Here is an 18,691-nt window from a genome sequence, read left to right as displayed (position 1 = left end):
ATTAAGTCCCGGGAGAGGGCGCTCGGGGCCACAGTCAGTGGTCCTCGAGTACCCAAGTTCCCTGATGATCTACGAAGTCTAAGTGCCGGGAAGAAAGTGCTCGGGAAGATGTACGGTGGCCCCCGAGCACCCGAGTCCCCCAACGATCAGGAAAGCTAAGTACCGGGAGAAATGTGCCCGGGGTCGCGAGCGGTAGCCCCCTGGGCACCTAAGTATCCCGAGGACCCACTGAAGGAAGCTCCGGGAGAGAGTGCTCGGGGCTGCGTGCAGTACCCCCGAGCACTCGGTTCCCCGAGGATCAAGAAAGGGCCTTCTCGGGAGAGAGTGCTCGGGGAGGTGAGCAGTGACCCCCGAGCACTCGGTTCCCCGACGACTCAGAGAGCCCCCCGACAGTGGCCCTCGAGGGACCCACTGATGAGGTGTCAGCCAGTCAAAGGCCCAAGGCAGCATTTAAAGAGCGCGTGTGGCCTGTCACCCCCAACTGCTCCCGCCACGCTCGGTGTCAGTTCCTGCCACATTCTGGCAGAAGGGCGTGGGGTCATTGAATGCACGGGTCCCATCTCGTGCCATCCGACCTGTCTTGGAATAACGTCGTAAGGGCCGAAGCATTCCGTCTGCCGCGCTGCTGTGGTAGGAGAACAAGACAGGACGGGCACGCCGGGCCGCTCCGCGGCTGCCCGGTGGGCCCTCTCTACGGCGCCTGTTGCCAGTACATTTATGGTGACGGATGAACAGGCGTGGGACGCATTTTCCACCCTCGGTCACTTCGCACAGAGGCTATGATGACACCCTTTCCATTTATGGTGTCTCGGAACTCGTGTCCCCCCTCCCGTTCGGGGCACGCTACTGCCGGCGGGTATTTAAAGCCGCCGGCAGCGCGGATAGAAGAAGAAGTTTTTTGAAAAATTTTCGAGGTAGCGAAGAGGAGATCGAGAGCACTCAAAGCTAGCAGATACACGCAGACCGAAGAACAAGGAGCCCCAGGCTCTAAGATAGATAAACATTCTTGTAACCAGCAATATCCTTGAGGGACATTCTCAAGGTATTTATAGTATCCATACAGGAGTAGGGTGTTACGCCTCCGTACGGTCCGAACCTGTCTAAACACCAGCGCATTTACTCCGTTCCGCATTAGATCATTCCACCCCACCGGCCATCACGTTCATACCCATTTATTTCTCTGGCGAACATATTCAGGATCATCCCCCGGCCGAATCTCTAAAAAGGGGTCCCTCAGGATCCCTGTGACAGGAGTTAACCCTCTGACACCTGCCCATTGTGGCGTCATGCGCTGTAGGTGGGGGAGGCAGCACACGCGTGGGAGGTGGAGGAGGTGAGATAGGGAACATCTTTCGTCTGCTAGATTTGGGGAATGGGGGGGATGAGGATAGGGAAGCGGATAGGATAGGGAAGCGGATGGAGGTAAGTTTTTGTGCTATATTCCATACTTTTAGCTATAGGGAAGCAAATAAGGCAAGTGCTGGAGTTACTCTTAGACGTTTGTTTGGTCCATATGGTACAATCCGATTTTTCGCTAACACATCTTACGTGTTAGTAACTCAAAAAGGAGTGACAAGTTTTCTTAGGTAGCTAAAGTGTAGCGAAGAATTTGATAATCTATGGGAGTTTGACCAAAAAACAAAAAAGGTACACGTCGGTAACTTTTAAGTTTTGGATTATAGGAACCAAATAGCACCTGATGTCATATTGAACATCTGAGGAGCTAAGTCTACCACCATGAGTAGGAACCAACTATGCAGTGTTTAGCTTCCCTCCAATCTCACACGTGGGTCATACATTTAAAAGTAAGACATAGCTGCAATAGTTCTCAAGTTTGCAAGGGCTTGATATTTTTCTGCAAAATTCCTAGAAAATGTTCTAGTAACACTTTCATGTGAAATAATAAATAATCAAGAACAAGATATGGTCTAAGGAAGTTTTAAGTAGTGAGATTTTTTAGGTAGAGTAATGATATATTGCCACATGCAGGTAGATATACACCCGAGGATGGATAGTTCTAACCCCGGAGCCTTAGGTGGTAATACATTCAATCATATGTATTAGACCTATGGACCTACTTCTGCTGCCATTCTCACCCTTTCACCTAATCACCTCCTTATCCACTCTCCCAACCTATAATTGACAGACCCTATCATCGCATCCCATTCATACCACTCCAATCTTACATGTGCTCTTGCACACTGCCATCGACTCTACATCAACATACTCCCATACGCTTCCACCCCTCCTTGCCTCTCATGGGGCGCGGCGGCGTGTGATACTTGATTCAATTGTAGATCCTATTGTATATTTGTTATAAGCACCGTTGGGTTTTATAAATAGTTAAAGTTGTGCTTTGTCCCAAAACAACTTTTGTTTTTCACCAAGGAGAGTTGATACACTACATAAGTCAAAATGATATACTCTATCCGTTCAAAAATAATATGCATATTTTTTTGCTTGATCTTCGAAGTTAAACTTTGACTAAAATTTTCTTACAAAATGTATCATTTATAGCTAGAAAACATATACAATATGAAACCATTTTAAATTGTGAAGCTAGTTATATAATTTTTATAGGCTAAGTATTCTTATAATTTAATTAAATGTTAATCAAAATACATAAAATTTGATTTTTTTAAAAAATACAACTACTATTTTAGAACAGAGAGAGTATATTTTTCTAACCGTATCTAATTTGATCCAGTAGCTCTATATTTATGACTAGACTATCCATACTATATTTACATCTGGTTTTATCCGCGACCTACTCCAAATCTAAGGAAAAAATTATATAGTCAGAACAATGTTGGATCAAACCTGACCTGATTGCACTCCCATAAAAATTAAAGAAAGAGACGTTGGAATCGACCGGTCGCTTTGGAAGGCCTCGAACGGATCCCGTCCGTTGGCCCTTTTTCGCCTTGCCAAATTGCGCGCGATGCGTCATTGGTGGTCGACTCGACAGCACAGTCTCACCTGTCAGCAGCTGCCGTATCATTGGTGGTCGCGGCGGCCGCCTTACTATATTTGCCTCCGCCTCCACTACGCATCGAATGAATCCTTCGGTTTTGTTTCCTTCTCCGCTTCCTCTCTCTCTCTCTCTCTCTCTCGTCGCCGTTGCGAGGGGGGAACGAAATGGTCGACACGAGGCGGAGCGCCGCGGCGAAGCGCCCGGCGGGGGAGGAGGCGAAGAGCGCGTCGCCGTCACCGGCGCCGGCGGAGGCGGCGGGGGACGCGGTCGCGTCGTCCCAGCCCCCGAAGCGCGCCAAGGTCCGGATCTCCCTCCCCCGTCCGTGCATGTGGGCGCTTAGGTCCCGGATTTTGGTATGGGTTTTGATCTGATTTTTGTTGTTGCGGCCTTGGGTGGTGGTAGGTTGCTAGCGTGGAACCCGATAGCGCAAAGTCCGCGGCGGCGGCTGAGGCTGTCTCTGCCGGCGGCGTGGCGGGGCCACTGCCGGACACGGCTGGGCTGCAGGCGCTGACCGGCGCCATGGACAAGCTGGAGGCCTTGTTGAGGTCCAGGGAGGCGCAGTCGAATTCGGCCGGTAGGAGCCTTCTCCTTCCGTTGCGCCCAAAACGTCAGATTTCGGTTGGCGCCTTGATGTACGATGAGTTTCCTTGTTGGTGCAGGGCATAGGCGTGGCGCTAATGATACGGATTTATCTGCAAAGATGAAGCGAGCCAAAGATTTGAAGGAGGAGATGGCTGGAATGCTGAATAAACGGCAGGCTGCGGCCACCAGCAGGCGGCAGGAGCCCTGGTGCAGACTAATCTCCCAGTATGCCGCGGTGCGTCTTTTTTCTGATGTTCTCTTTTATTCATTCAGTAGAACTCATGAACTCTCGTTGCTTTGGATGGGACCTCAATTACCAAGAACTGCATTCTAATCGTTCAGTGTAATTAGATGAGAGTTGTAGGCAGGTGTTAGCTTTTATATGCTGGATAGGACTTCAATGATCAAGAACGACATACTAAATGTTCAGTGTAATTTTTGTAAAACCTCATCTTCCCACTCAGAAATATGTAATAGTATGTCCCAAAAAGAAATATGTAATAGTACCTTGGACTATATTAACCTAGTACCTATCTGGCACCAACTCTTCTAATCTTAAACAAGAAAGGACCACCCATTCCAATTCCTGTATAATGCACACACACGTTCTTGGGACCTAATCGCGGAAAACTAAATTTCATTTGTAGTTTCATCTTACAACCAAGGTTATTAAGTTGTAAAGTCGAGTCGATTCACTAGAGGACTGACTTGTGCTCATTTGGGGAGGTGTGCTTATCCGGTGCTGACCATCCACCGTACCTAGAGTTAGAGGGCTCTGTCTGTTTGTAGAGTTGTCATCATGATTGTCCAGACTATCACCTCTGTCTCCAATAGCGAAGGCTTCTGGGGGATAACCTCCGCTAGATGAAGTGTCCAGATCCATCATGGATTTCTCGTCGGATTGCTCTAGATTGGTATGTTGACAATCTATGGGTCTGTTTGGATCCTCATGCAAGACTTGCCTCTCCTAGCTGAGCAAGAAATTGAAGTTGGCTGAGTGTTTGGATCTCTGGCGAGCTTTCCTCGAGGCCTGTGCTGGCAAGCTTTTTCCTTGCTACCTCAAGCTAGTAAATTTGGCTCTCCTCCCTTGGCAAGGCAAGGCTTGCTCGTAATAGCAAGGCAAGGCCAGGCTTGCTTGGGAACCAAACTGACCCTATGTTGTCAGAAGTTGCGGGGGAGGATCCCGGCTTGTGGCGAATATGGCATTCACTATCATTTTGGCAGTCGAGTGGTTCAAACTCGATGTCGTAATCCTTGATGCACTAATCCATAAATCAACTCACTTCATCGCTGGAGTCGTCGTCAGAGAGTTCTTCGCCGAAGTCCACCTAATCAATCACCTGCTCGTCGGTAGGAGGGGTAAAGTTGTCATAGAACCCCTCATCTGAAAAACCAGTCTTCGGTGCCGGTGTAGTTGGTGACATGTTCTGCGTAGAATCTTTAATGCCTACTGTCATGATCCCACGGTTGACGTCAACTGTCGATAATTGGTAAACCATCGATCTTACGAATTTGTAGAATAGATTAGGGATGCTTCGAGCAGACGAATCATAAAAAACATAGATGTATTTTTATATAGGTTCAGACCTCCCTTAGGATAATAACCCTATACCCTATTTATCTTATATTGAACATTGTCTGTTACAAGAGGGATGTGGCTAGCCTAGATGGATCTAAACCTAGTCAACGACTTCTTTACTCGGGTTGCTCTGATTGCAATGGCTTGTATTCGCTTCGAATGGATCTCCTCCTCCATAGGGACCCATGCTCCATATATATTGGGGGGAGGGGAGTGTCAGATGTCCTTTGGAGTCTTTCTTTTCGTTCTTGGAGATAAACTTTCTTACTTATAGGATGCCCTGGGTACCTACTGGTAGTTTCGTTTCATCCAGGGATCCCTTTCCCGGAGATAAACATATGCCCCGAGAATTACGGGAAACCCTGAGGTGCCCGGATATGGTATTTATCTAGTATTCATCGTCAAATCTCGTCAATGTTTTTAGTCTGTACTCTAGTTAAAACTTACACATCTGATCTGCGTCGCGTTCTTAATGGAGTCGATTAGCTATATATGATATTTACTAGGGAATTTTAACTGTTAGATAACTTCTCATATCATCATGCATTTAGGCCATTAAGTGCTTGTGTAATCATCTGATTGTTTGGTAACTAGATTCTTGCTATTTGTTGAGCCTTGACCGTCACTCCATGATTTAGTGAATCACATCAATTGCAATCTTAAGCTGAATGACATAAGAAACATTTTGTATTTTGTATTTGATTTTTATATTTATCCAATTAGGTTATATGTGAAGGTTGGCTAGATTATTTGGAAAATTTTGAAAATTCGTTGGACACGTTTTATGACTGAGCTAAATTAGGGACAAGTCAACCACAGACATGAGCTTTCTGGAATTAGTCCATTGATGCATGCGTGTATATGATATTGTATATAAGTAGGAGTTAAGTTTGTCCTTCAATTCTTATAACTAACTTCATTATTGCTCCTAGGAGCAGGTAAAAATGATCTGAACAGGTTCAACATAAACTGGCAGCTCTTCTTTATTTATTTATTTATTTATTTTTTCCCAGCATCCTTCCCTTCCTATTTATGCCTCAAATTTCACTATCGGTCATGGAGCGCATCATGATTTGAGACTGGGCGAGTCATCTACTACCTCACCTGTTTGTAGACTGAAGCAGGTTAAGGTATTATAAAGTTTTTTTTCCTGTTGTCCTGCATTCGTTCTCCTATTATTAAATTTTCCTTTCATTCTGACGTCTTGTATTAGCGAGGTGCACTTCTTGAAATCTATGACTCCAAAGTTGTTCGTGTAAATGGAAAAGCTTTGGACAAGGTTCCCAAGGTTACCTTGAATGGGGGAGATGAAATTGTCTTTCATTCACCCGTGAGAAATGCTTATGTATCCTTTCCTATTGCCTACTGCATCTACTGGATAGCTTACTGTTTTATTGAGTCACAGATGAAGAAGCTTGACTTACATTAGACTTAAATTGCAATTAATTTAAGGTTTATAACCAATGGTTTGACAAGTAAACATCTGACATTGAAGGTCCTTAATGTGATGGTAGATATTTGAGCAACTTCAGCAGGATAAATCAAGCACTTCAGCATTATCCGCTACTTACAGTAGTATCCAGCAGGGGCAACACTCACATTTCACAGATATCCAGGATCATTTATCATCTAAAGGACCCAAAGTATCAACCTTTTACTTTGGAAAGGGCCGATCTCCATTTATGCCTAATGGTGAGACTATTTGTCATCTTTGCTTCTTTTTGAACTACTACATAATAGTCTCTGAATTATCAAGTTCACAGGTTCACAGCAGTTTAGATGATCACATACACAGGATGGTAGACATAGTGATCTATGTTTTATTTTTGCCTTCTCGACTGCTTGCTGCACAATATTTTTTTCCCACAATTGGTCAGTTTTTTTGTCTCAAAATTCATTTCTGTGATAAAAAAGGGGGTGCTAAGGTAAATGCTGTTGCAGGATCATCAGCGGATCAAGTTCTACTTAATTTATGCAAAACAATGGAGGAACGGAGCCAGTTTCACTCTGAAGAAAATATATCTTTTGGTCAGTGCCAACTACGAAAGGAGGATCTGAAATATGCAACAGTTGATGCGAGTGACATCTCTGAGTCATTTGATAGTTGCCCGTATTATCTTAGGTAAGCATATGTTCAACAATCTCATAGTCTCATGTTAGTGTGCTTCTTGTGATTTGTAGTAAACAGTTTGGCTAAGAGACGGGATACTGATCCTCCCACATAGGGGCATGGAGTTGGTGAATCATGTGTCCTGCGTGCATCATAATTTGAACTCTAATAAGATGGTTGATCATTCAGCACTTATGTTTTAATCTTTGCATTTGGTTTTGTCATTTCTTCTAGAAGTTATATGCCTGTACCTGTAATTCTCATAATCAATAAGATTTCTTAAATGAAAATCTTACACTCACATCATTGGTTTAGTCTATTTCACACAGTTGACTTCCCCTATTATCCATTCCATTTCTTTCAGAAAATATTTTGTGAACAATTATTACAATGTGCACTATTTATTTCAATTCCTTTAGTCATCACAAATTTGTAAGTATAATGCTTGAAATAATAGTTATAAGCAACAACACTCTGATACTGCTGACCATTGCAGTGGACTAGTGGTAATATACTGTCTCCGGTCTGATTTACTTGTCGTTTAGGACTGGACAGTCTCCTATGCAGTATGCACACCTTTGAACAGTACTTTTTAAAAAAGTACATATAGTTAAAATTAATAAAATCATGATGATATAGGTGTACTTTTAATGATAAATATATTGATGTATTTCTCATGTGACAAGTCTAAGTACTTTGATATACGGTGAAATTTTTAGAAATTTAACTGCATGTATTCTAGGACAATATCTATTCCGGACCAGAGGTAGTACTTCTTACAGTTTTAATCTTGAGCTAAGTGATTGGTGATCTCCACCTGTAAAGAACAGTTTTCTAATAACCTTTTGTCCTCACAGTGAGCATACCAAATGTGCTCTGCTGTCATCAGCATACGTACATTTATGTTGCAAGGACTACATCAAGTTTACAAAAGATATATCTTCTCTTAGTCAACGAGTGCTGCTATCCGGTCCAACAGGTATATACATGTGTAAGCTTGGTATAGTAAGCTTTAAAATTCACAATTATTGTTTCTATTTTGTATTAAGTGTGGCAACTTATCTTTCTATAGGAACTGAGATCTATCAAGAATATCTGGTGAAGGCACTTGCAAAACATTTTGGTGCAAGGTTGCTCATTGTAGATTCTTCCATGCTGCTTGATGTAACATCCTGAGCAATTATCTCCATTTTCTTTTCGCTGTGTTCTATTTGTTATGACCACTAATTAATAAGTTTTCAAACACGTAGCTTGTTGACATCGTTAGGAATAGCAACTTATATTCAATGGTAGCCCCATGGAGACAATATATAGAGTACATGAGGGAAACCCTAGGACTAGGCGATCACCATAATACGTGTGCAATAGCGTTGCATTGAAAGAGGTGACACTAAGTAATAATCTTAGACAAAATAAAACTAATGCGTCCAAAAAAATGTCTCTTCAAAGCTGTCGTAGTTTGGAGCCTTGGTAATCTTGTCGAAGCAAGCCGATGAAGTGCAAAATGAAGCACACAAGTAGAGTTGTGATGATGACAACAAAAGAATGCTCTTGTCAAGAATCACAACAAAACGACGACAAGTAGCAAGACGGCAAATGAGAATTGTCACTAAAGCTACGGAAAGACCTAGATGGCACAATTGCATCAATAACGACGGGAAAAAGATTAGCTAAACAAAGACGCAATTTAGCTAACCACAAAAGAAATCGGCTAATTGACGAAGGAATATGTGGACTCGCACAGTATAGACGAATTCAAAGAGAGACTAAGACTTGAATGTAGATGCAGCGGAATTGCAAAGACTCTAATACGAGATTAAGACACTAACAAACAACAGTGGGATACTAGTAGCAATAGGACCGTGACAATGATAAGGGCCAAATAGTTAACAACCACACCAACAGATTAGCAAACAGCGTACACAACTGTCGCAAACCCAAATCTGCACCCAAAAATTCCCTATTCCCCTCCAACTCATCCTCCCGCAGCAGGCGAGCGCGAAGCTGAGTGGAGGTTGAGAGATGGAGTCGGACCAGGGGAAGCTCTTCATCAGTGGCATCTCGTGGGACACGACGGAGGACAAGTTGAGCGAGCACTTCTCCGCCTAAAGCGAGATCACCCAGGCCGCTGTCATGCGCAACAAGCTCACTGGCCGTTGAAGGCGGTGATGAGGCGGAGGGAGCAGTCGACGGAAGGGACAAGGTGCTGCAGGGAGGTGATGAGGTCGAGCTGCGCCTCTCGGTGGGCAGAGATGACTCCTCCTGGGTCTAGCATTGCTCGCGCATGGTCGCCAGATCGACGCTACTGCGCTCGCGCATCGCCTGCAGGCAGAAATGTTGTTTGTTGGTGAGGCCGAGCGGGCAAATCAACCTGATCTGGGAGTTGTAGGAAGTCCGGTAGCAACGGATCGATCTGGCGGCGCCGAATCAAGGGTAGACGGCTCGGAGTCGGATCGGGTTGGTCTGATCTGGCCGGTGGTTGAAGGCGGCGGCGCAGTGAATGCAACGACCGGGAGGAGGCGAGGCGGCCATGGGTGGAAGCGGCCAAGAAGAGACAGATCTGGCAAGGCGCAGACGGATCCAGCAGGGCGTGGACGAAGTTGGCTGAGCACGGGGGAGGTCAGCTGACGTCGGACGGACAGAGCCGCAGCGAATCAGGGCAATGGTGATGTGTCCCGATGAGATCTCGACACAAGCCTGACTCCGAAAGTTCTCCGAGAGCAACATCGATAGCGGGAGGGGAGCCATCTAAACCGAGCGGGTGGGCGAGAGGGAGCCGGCCGGCAAGAGGTGTAAGCTGGCCGATAGGGAGAGAGGCCGATGGGATGGGTGGGCAGGAAGCTGACGATTAGAGAGAACACCGGCTGGATGGGTGGAATAGATCTTGATCGGGATGAGTTGCGGCGTTCAAAAGAAAACTTAGCTCTGATATCATGTTAGGATAACAACTTGTATTCAATGGTAACCCCATGAAGGTAATATATAGAGTAATGAGGGAAACTATAGGACTAGGAGATTACCATAAGACCCTTGATTATTATACCCTTAATAGACATGATTGTCTATTCTATCGTTTCATCCGATCATTTTACTTATCTTCCTGTATTCTATTTTGGGAAAAAGAAACTTGCTTTGGATGTGCACCCTAAGCGTCTGTATATTTGCTGGTACAAGGTACTCATTTCATATTTTTTTGTTGCCCAGGGGCAAACTTCCAAAGAATCAGAGCCATTCAAAAAGGGTAAGAACATTAATATTACATGACTTTCTATACTGAGTTGAAATCTAATTTAATTTCATTTAGAAGTTTGGCCATCTTCTTCTAGTTGTATTGCAATCTTAATGGAACTGCATTTATCCACGGCGTGACTAGAGTACTTATAGCAACGCGAGTAGAACAAATTTATGCTCGTCCACAAACTTGCTTAGCAAGTGCAGTGATAGGGTTCTAATGTTTTGCTATGTTGTTCAGGTGATAGAGTGAGGTACATTGGTTCATTACAATCGACAGGCATTACCCTTGATGGACAAAGGTACCACTTGCTAATAAGCCATCCATTTCAAATGAAATTGCCTGAATTGAGATTTTGTTCAGCAAGTAAAAGAAATAGGGTTGGTGTTTTATCTGATTACTAGTCTGACTTATTATTTGTGACTAGGCATGCAAGTGGGTACCTAATGGATAGTCTGTCACCACTCTAGTTCATTTAGAACGCTAATTAATTAGAAAAAATGAACTAGCTATTAGGTGGAAGTGCATTTTTAGTTCAATGTAGTGATTGGTCGACCCAAAAAATTGGAACTTGCATCCCTATTTGTGAGATTGGCAAATATATTGGTCGTTTGTTATGGAAATCAAATCAACTTTTTCAGGCTTGTTATTTTTTATCTGTACGATTCTATCTTGATGTATTTTTTATCTGTACAACTCTATCTTGATGTATTAATACTCACTTCTGGCTTTTGTTAAATTGTTCAATCTGCAGCCCTCCGGAGTTTGGTTCACAGGGTGAAATATGTCTTCCTTTTGAAGAAAATAGATCATCGAAGGTTGGTGTAAGATTTGATAAACAAATTCCAGGAGGTAATGATCTTGGAGGCAATTGCGAAGTTGATCATGGTTTGTTTTGTTCAGGTGAGTACTTGCTGATGTCTTGAACAAACAATGTCGATACTTATGCTGCTATGCTTAATTATTTCATGGCTATTGCCACACTTCAATTCACTTGTACATATAATGTCCCTACCTATTGCTTTTTCAGTTGATTCTCTATGCCTCGACGGTCCAGGATGGGAAGATAGATCCAGACATCCATTTGATGTGATTGTTGAGGTGTTAACAACTGTATATTAATTTTGTCCAGAATTTGTTTTTATGCTAATATCACTTTCCTTACAAAAACTGTCCTCCTTCTACAGTTTATGTCTGAAGAAATTCAGCATGGCCCTTTAATCCTTTTTCTGAAGGACACAGAGAAAATATGTGGGAATAATGATTCCTATCATGGTCTGAAGAGCAAGCTTAAACATTCTCCAGCCGGTGTTTTTATAGTTGGATCTCAAATCCAGCCTGACAATCGCAAAGAGAAGGTACTGTTTGTAGATTCTCTTGATACTAGGAGTACAGATGCTCCTTCTAAGCTTGTCGTGTGGTTCAGTTATCACTTGTATCTTACAAATTGGTACTTCTACATGTAGGCAAATGCCGGTTCTCTTTTTCTTTCAAAGTTCCCGTACAACCAAGCTATGATTGACCTTGCATTTCAGGTAACTTTTAATTATACTGAATATTAAGCTTATATTTAGTTATTTTTAAAATATTTACGACATATCATCTACTACCACCTATTGATTGCCATACTCGGTTTTGAGACCAAACCGAATGTAACTATGTATGTTAGGATCAAGTTACGTATATATAGTAACGTCATAAGTAAATAACAAAAATAATATCCTTTATTACAACGTTTAACTTATTACATAAATGACCACAAGGGTATAAAAGAAAATACACAGCAACAAAAGAATAACGCGGCGCCCAATGCTCCACAAGCAATTGACCGAAAAGCCTGCACATCTAGAACTCACCTTCATTTTCAGTGAACTCCTTGAAATATTCGCCTTCTAATCAAAAACATATTAAGGGGAGAGAGCAAGCGTGAGTATATGGAATACTCAGCAAGCGTGAGAATGCTCTCTCCTCTCAATAAGCTCAGTTCTATATGTTTCTGTTATTCACTTATGACATCACTATATGTATGTAACTTGATTCTGTCATATATATAGTTATATTCGGTTTGATCTTAAAACCGTACGTGACATTGAGTTATGATCTTATGTGAGTTATGATGGCCTGCATGTGGGTACTGTATGACCGAACTGGCTAGTCTGGTTTATGTCCAGTGTGCTGACCATTTGTTGGTGTACTACTAGTTTGACAATTCTGAGTACTGTTTTGTACCATCAGAACTACAGAAACTTTTCTTCATGTCATACTCAAGCAACCATTTCAGCACTCATTACCCTGCTAAGGGTTTAAATTCTCTTTTTTCTCCTGTTGCTGTCTTTCCTCATTTGACTTTAATTGTTAAACTAGAGGTTGTGTGGCTGTGTGCAGTATTGTGATTTGCAGTAATCATATATTGTCCACTTTATTGGTGTATTTTTTTGTTCCAACCTAATGCAAGGAAATGCAGGACGTTGGTCGGGGAAATGACAAAAATAAAGCAACTTCAAAGGCAATGACGCATCTAACCAAGCTTTTCCCGAATAAAGTGACAGTCCAGGCACCACAAGTATGTTATTTTGAGCTATTCCAATTAATTTAAAGTAGCTTCTTCTGACATTTTAAAATCTGGTACAAATGTTACAGGACGAAATGGAGCTTTTGCAGTGGAACCAGATGCTAAGTCGAGATGTTGAAGTTCTTAAAAGAAATACGAACATTTCGAAAATACAATCTGTACGTTGTAGTGCTAAACACATCTCTTATTTAACTATGTACGCTTTATCTATTTACTCCCTCCAGTCACAAATATGTGATGTTTTGGACACCCACACGAGCCCTAAAACACAACTTTGATGACTTGTTTTGGTTATAATATATTTATAGAAACTTCCTTTTGAGATAAATCTACTAATAATTTTTTAATGTTCAAACTAAATACATAAAAAGCAATTGGTGACTGGAGGTAGTATTATGTATGAATTCGAGTAATTTTATGGTTGACATAATTGTTCTGGGTAATGCTTTGTTCTGCCTTTTTTTTTTTATTTGAACAGAACACAGATGTTGTTTGTGTATTGTAATAAAAACATATGGTTAATCTGTTAGCTCTTAGACTACTTTGGTTAGTCAAATGCATTTGCTATCTTATTTTCATTTATAGAGTTGTGATGTCCATGTACAATTTTCATAAATTTCATGAAGAACCAGAGGAGTTCAACTTTTCTTTACCGATATCCTGAATTGAGCAAACCGGTATCTTTAAATTCATTGTCATAGATTTTGCTGTAACATATTAGTTTGATCATGGGTACATCTTGGACTCGTCACTCTCTTGGACTTCTATTCTAATTCTTAACTACAACTTCGTTGGTTTCATTACTATCCTCCTGCAATCGCTTTCAGTTTCTAACAAGGGTTGGCTTGGAATGCGTTGATCTTGAGATGATATGCGTTAAGGATCGTATTCTTACAAATGAGTGTGAGTGCCATTCATATTCATGTTCCTGCAATATTTCAATTTTGTCCAATGGCATGGTTGGTTCATTGTTTTTATTTTCAGGTATTGATAAAATAATTGGTTTCAGTTTGAGCCATCAACTTAAGAACTCTACAAATCCAGATCCTTCAAGTAATGTGCAATTTGCCCTATCTAATGAAAGGTTTGCCATCCAATCTTTAGTGCTTCACCAACTTTGCTATAAAATACTTCCTTCTTCTGCACACAAATGATTATTATTCCAATATTTACCATTGCAGCCTTAAGCATGGAGTTGACATGTTGGAAAGTATCCAATTTGACCCGAAGAGCAGCAACAAAAGGAAGTCACTCAAGGTGTTTGTTTTCTTTTGATATATAATGGCTGGAGCCTGTTCATCCAGCTCACTTTTACATGACTATTGCAACTGTAGACTGTAGCAACCCAAGAAGGCGAAAAATATTACTGTTTCTGACCATGTTAGTCTTTCAGAGTTTAGGAAATCATTTTAGTGCATACTGCTTACTGTTCTTCTCTCTAACAATGTCAGGATATTGCTACGGAGAACGAATTTGAAAAGAGGCTCCTTGCTGATGTCATCCCTCCACATGAAATTGGTGTTACCTTCGAGGACATCGGAGCATTGGAAAGTGTCAAGGATACTCTGAAAGAGTTAGTGATGCTTCCATTGCAAAGACCTGAACTTTTTTCCAAAGGACAACTTATGAAGGTTGGTAATTAGATACTATTCTTCATATTGCAGAATTTCAGCAGTACTATTCTTAGCAACTTATGTGAATGCTTTTTTATAAATGATGCTTCTTTATATTTCACTAATTGTCCATCATGTTGGCCTTGAATAAGAAAACTCAATCTTTGCTAACAATGAGGCAAATTTGGCCCAAGTTGCACAACTATTAATTCATTAGAGTGACTAGTGAGACAGCGGACTGTGGCCTGTACCCTCTACTTTTGGGGGACATCCATTTTATTATGCATAAGATGAACCTAATAAAGGCATTCGTATCAAGTTGGATTGAAAAAAAAGGAATATATAATGTATTTTTAGCATGTTTACTATTACTGCTTATTTTCTGTTTTTGGATATGGTGGAATGCTTTATTTGTAATTTAGTTAGTTGATAGCAAGCTGACTTTTGGTTGTTTATGTTACTCAAGCAATTTAAAGGAATATTACTTTAGCTGATAGCAAGCTTACTTTTTGTTGCTATTTATGTTACACCAGCCATGTAAAGGAATATTGCTTTTTGGTCCGCCTGGTATGGGAAAGACAATGCTTGCTAAGGCTGTGGCAACTGAGGCTGGTGCTAATTTCATAAACATATCGATGTCAAGCATCTCCTCAAAGGTACTAACTAATTGGATTCGTCTCTATGTGTTTTTGTGCAGTTTTGGGTATTTGCATTATTGCCTCTAAATCACCAATTTTCCAGTGGCTCGGTGAAGGAGAAAAATTCGTGAAAGCTGTGTTTTCACTGGCAAGTAAAATTGCTCCAACTGTGATTTTTGTGGATGAGGTAAATTAATATTGACGTGTGTATTGTAATTAATCAACATTGATGATTTATTTGTACTGTATCAAGGCACCATCACAGAAGTTCGCTGTCAATCCCACATTGATGTATGCTTTCTTTCTCATCTTCTTCTGTATCTTCAGGTTGATGGCATGTTGGGAAGGCGTGAGAACCCTGGTGAACATGAAGCCATGCGTAAGATGAAAAATGAGTTTATGGTGAACTGGGATGGTCTAAGAACAAAAGAAAAAGAACGTGTATTAGTACTTGCTGCAACTAATAGGCCATTTGATCTTGATGAGGCTGTTGTTAGGAGGCTTCCTAGGAGGTGATTATCATTTTTTTTCATCCATTTTAAGATTTATACTCTAATATTAAAAATACAATGTATTATTTATTGACCATGCGGTCTTATTGGGAAATGTTTTCCTAGGTTGATGTTGAATTTGCCAGATGCATCAAATAGGAAAAAAATTCTAAGTGTGATACTAGCCAAAGAAGATTTGGCTGATGATGTTGATCTTGAAGCCATTGCTAACTTGACGGAAGGGTACTCGGGCAGTGATCTCAAGGTATCTTACTATTAATGTTATGGATTCTGAAAAGATTTGTCATTATACTTTTTTTGAAATCAAATATTAATTGTTAAACTCTTGACTGCACTTATTTTTCAGACTCTGTGTATTACTGCTGCTCATTGTCCTATTAGAGAGATCCTTGAAAAGGAGAAGAAGGTTAGTTTTAACCTCCTGAGCTTCTATAGTGTTTCCCCGGTGATATGAAGTCCTTTGAGTTCTACTATATCAATCAGTAATAAAATCAACAGAAGAGTATTATTTGAATTATTGTCATATTTAATACACAGTAATGTCTGATACCATGGCTTAATGCCAATTGTCCACCTGCAGGAGAGAGTATTAGCCGAAGCAGAAAATAGACCATTGCCTCCATCGCATTCTAGCAATGATGTTCGTGCCTTAAGAATGAATGATTTCATGCATGCACATGAACAGGTATGATCTATGAATACCAACTTTGGCTTGGTCCATTTATCTTGATACAAAAGTACGTGCCTTCTATCAGTAGTAATGCTTTATTATGAGTAGTAATGCTTTATTATGCTAAACATTACCAGTTAAGTAGTCCTGGAACCTAGAATGTCAATATGTATTTATGGACGAAAGTATATATTTTACACCAACAATATTTAGGGACGGAGAGAGTAGGGGGCCTTTCCCTTTTTGATACAGAAATGTAGAATACCAGTCTTTTGTGCAAAAGAACAGAACAAATAAATAAAATGAAACAACCAAAGTAAATCACTCACACTAAATGTGGTTATCTCAGCTTTCGAAGCTGTTCCAATGGTTCATTGTGTGCTAAGATATAAAATATTCTACAGCGTTCTTGATACCCATTTGAACCAATACATCGCTCACACTAAATGTGGCTTTCTTGTAGGTTTGTGCGAGTGTTTCCTCAGATTCCAGTAACATGAACGAGCTTATTCAATGGAACGATCTCTATGGAGAAGGTGGATCAAGGAAAAAGACAACACTAAGCTACATTATGTAGCTGATGATGCACATATTTCAGGAGCCTTAACATAAAGCAACAAAGATCGGAGGCAAATATGTGGTGCAGATCCGGTACAGCTGAAAAACAACTGTACGCATCTGCTAGCCATCGTATGTAGAGGATTGATGATTCGGGCTGAGCGCAATGGGAAAGTAAATATTTGATTGGAGCCTTCATGCTGGCTATGCATTATACGTTACGACAGGATGCGTGGTCTGATTTGCCGTTGCCCTGCTTCAGAGTTTTGACTGCAGTGGATCACCATCCATAAAAGATCATATTTGTAGTTCCCGATCTCCTTCAAGCTTGGAAATGGTCTTGCCGGCCGGTTTGGTCCACCGTCTTCTCATCATTTTTTGCGAAACAATTCATTATTTAGATTGTAACATGTGTAGAGCCTGTGCAAGTGTACAGTATGAGCATCAGGTCTATTAACTTATTTCTGTGGTCAGTGCAAAATTCATTAATTAACAAGAGCATTTAGCATGCCTCCATAATTATCTCGTTCTTGTTGTTCTCATTCTGGATCATCCAATACAGTACTACAGTTTTACTGCCATCTTATCTAAGATGCACGTTGGTTCCCCCAGCCTGGTCTATGAATGAGTTGTGCTCCATCGAACCATGGCAAAAGGACGTGCTCACTTTCGTGGTGGTTATGCGTGCGGCGGCGTTCTGAATGCGCTGCTTTATTCAGGTGTGCCGAGATCGGAGTCGGCCAAGCGTGAGCTCCACGTGGAAAGGCCATTTGAAAATGGTTTCTTGAGCGAGGTCTGGTCGCTGTCGAGAGCTGTGCTTGGTTGTGGCGTGAGTGCTTTGATCAGTACTCGTGTTTCGTAACTTATCGTGGAGTAAACTTCGCAAATTTACATATATTTTAGTAAAATTATAATTAAAACTACACATTTAAATAATAGTTTAATAAAATTTCAGTTTTAGTATCGATTTTATCGTAAAACTACATATACTTCGATAAAATTATCGTAAAACTATATATTTAAGTAACAAATTTATAAAACTACAGATTAGCGTCAATTTTATCGTAAAACTATAGATTCTAAATACGTTATTCCTAGCTCCGTTACCATGACGACCGAACCTCATTTGTAGTCTCATAACAGCTGTCTCATGAAACAGATTGTCTCGGAGTTCATATGTCTGCAAGCAGGACATATTCGTCAAGTTAATATGCATGCGATAGAATCATAGTTTTACGATAAAATCGGTACTAAATTTGTAGATTTGAGAAACTGTTGCTTAAATATAAAATTTTGCAATAATTTTACCAAAGTATATGTAGTTTTATGAGTTCTCGGACAATCCATTTCATGATATGCCAGTTGCTGTGAGACTGTAAGTGGGGCTCGATCATCATGATAATAGGGTTGGGAATAACTCCTCTAGAATATGTAGTTTTGTGATAAAATCGACGCTAAATTTGTAGTTTTATGAAATTGTTTCTTAAATATGTAGTTTTGTGATAATTTTGCCAAATATATATAGTTTTGTGATAAAATTGACACTAAATTTGTAGTTTTATAAATTATTATTTAAATATGTAGTTTTGCGATAATTTTTATCAAAATATCTGTAGTTTTACAAAATTTACTTTGCAATGTTTATCTGGTC

General features: G+C 40.9%; 1 protein-coding gene across 2 annotated transcripts; it reads left to right on the top strand.

Moving 5' to 3' along the window:
- Positions 1 to 3,056: 3,056 nt before the first annotated feature.
- LOC133912494 (uncharacterized) lies at positions 3,057 to 17,559 on the top strand. 2 transcript variants are annotated; one of them, XM_062355253.1, is made up of 28 exons: positions 3,057 to 3,273; positions 3,377 to 3,548; positions 3,634 to 3,791; positions 6,149 to 6,265; positions 6,349 to 6,480; positions 6,650 to 6,827; positions 7,077 to 7,257; positions 8,103 to 8,224; positions 8,318 to 8,409; positions 10,450 to 10,486; positions 10,718 to 10,778; positions 11,232 to 11,380; positions 11,508 to 11,578; positions 11,665 to 11,835; positions 11,944 to 12,012; positions 12,942 to 13,040; positions 13,118 to 13,207; positions 13,877 to 13,952; positions 14,034 to 14,133; positions 14,231 to 14,306; positions 14,501 to 14,680; positions 15,196 to 15,318; positions 15,404 to 15,487; positions 15,628 to 15,812; positions 15,918 to 16,056; positions 16,159 to 16,218; positions 16,393 to 16,497; positions 16,946 to 17,559. In XM_062355253.1, the coding sequence occupies exons 1-28, from the start codon at positions 3,139 to 3,141 to the stop codon at positions 17,057 to 17,059; spliced, it is 3,276 nt and encodes a 1,091-aa protein (XP_062211237.1). In that variant the 5' UTR covers positions 3,057 to 3,138; the 3' UTR covers positions 17,060 to 17,559. The 2 variants fall into 2 exon arrangements, with proteins under 2 accessions (XP_062211237.1, XP_062211238.1); XM_062355254.1 differs by lacking the exons at positions 3,057 to 3,273; positions 3,377 to 3,548; positions 3,634 to 3,791 and adding an exon at positions 6,899 to 7,007 and having other exon boundaries at positions 6,250 to 6,265.
- Positions 17,560 to 18,691: the final 1,132 nt, after the last annotated feature.

Source organism: Phragmites australis, chromosome 3, assembly GCF_958298935.1.
Source record: "Phragmites australis chromosome 3, lpPhrAust1.1, whole genome shotgun sequence".
In the NCBI taxonomy this organism is placed as follows: Eukaryota; Viridiplantae; Streptophyta; class Magnoliopsida; order Poales; family Poaceae; genus Phragmites; species Phragmites australis.
This window is presented reverse-complemented; position numbering and strand designations above follow the sequence as displayed.

Bases quoted from the DNA above. Each gene is read 5' to 3' on its own strand.
- LOC133912494 (XM_062355253.1), top strand. From the start codon at position 3,139: ATGGTCGACACGAGGCGGAGCGCCGCGGCGAAGCGCCCGGCGGGGGAG. The intron at 12,013-12,941 runs GTAACTTTTAAT...AAGGAAATGCAG, and splicing joins TGATTGACCTTGCATTTCAG to GACGTTGGTCGGGGAAATGA. The intron at 16,498-16,945 runs GTATGATCTATG...GCTTTCTTGTAG, and splicing joins TCATGCATGCACATGAACAG to GTTTGTGCGAGTGTTTCCTC.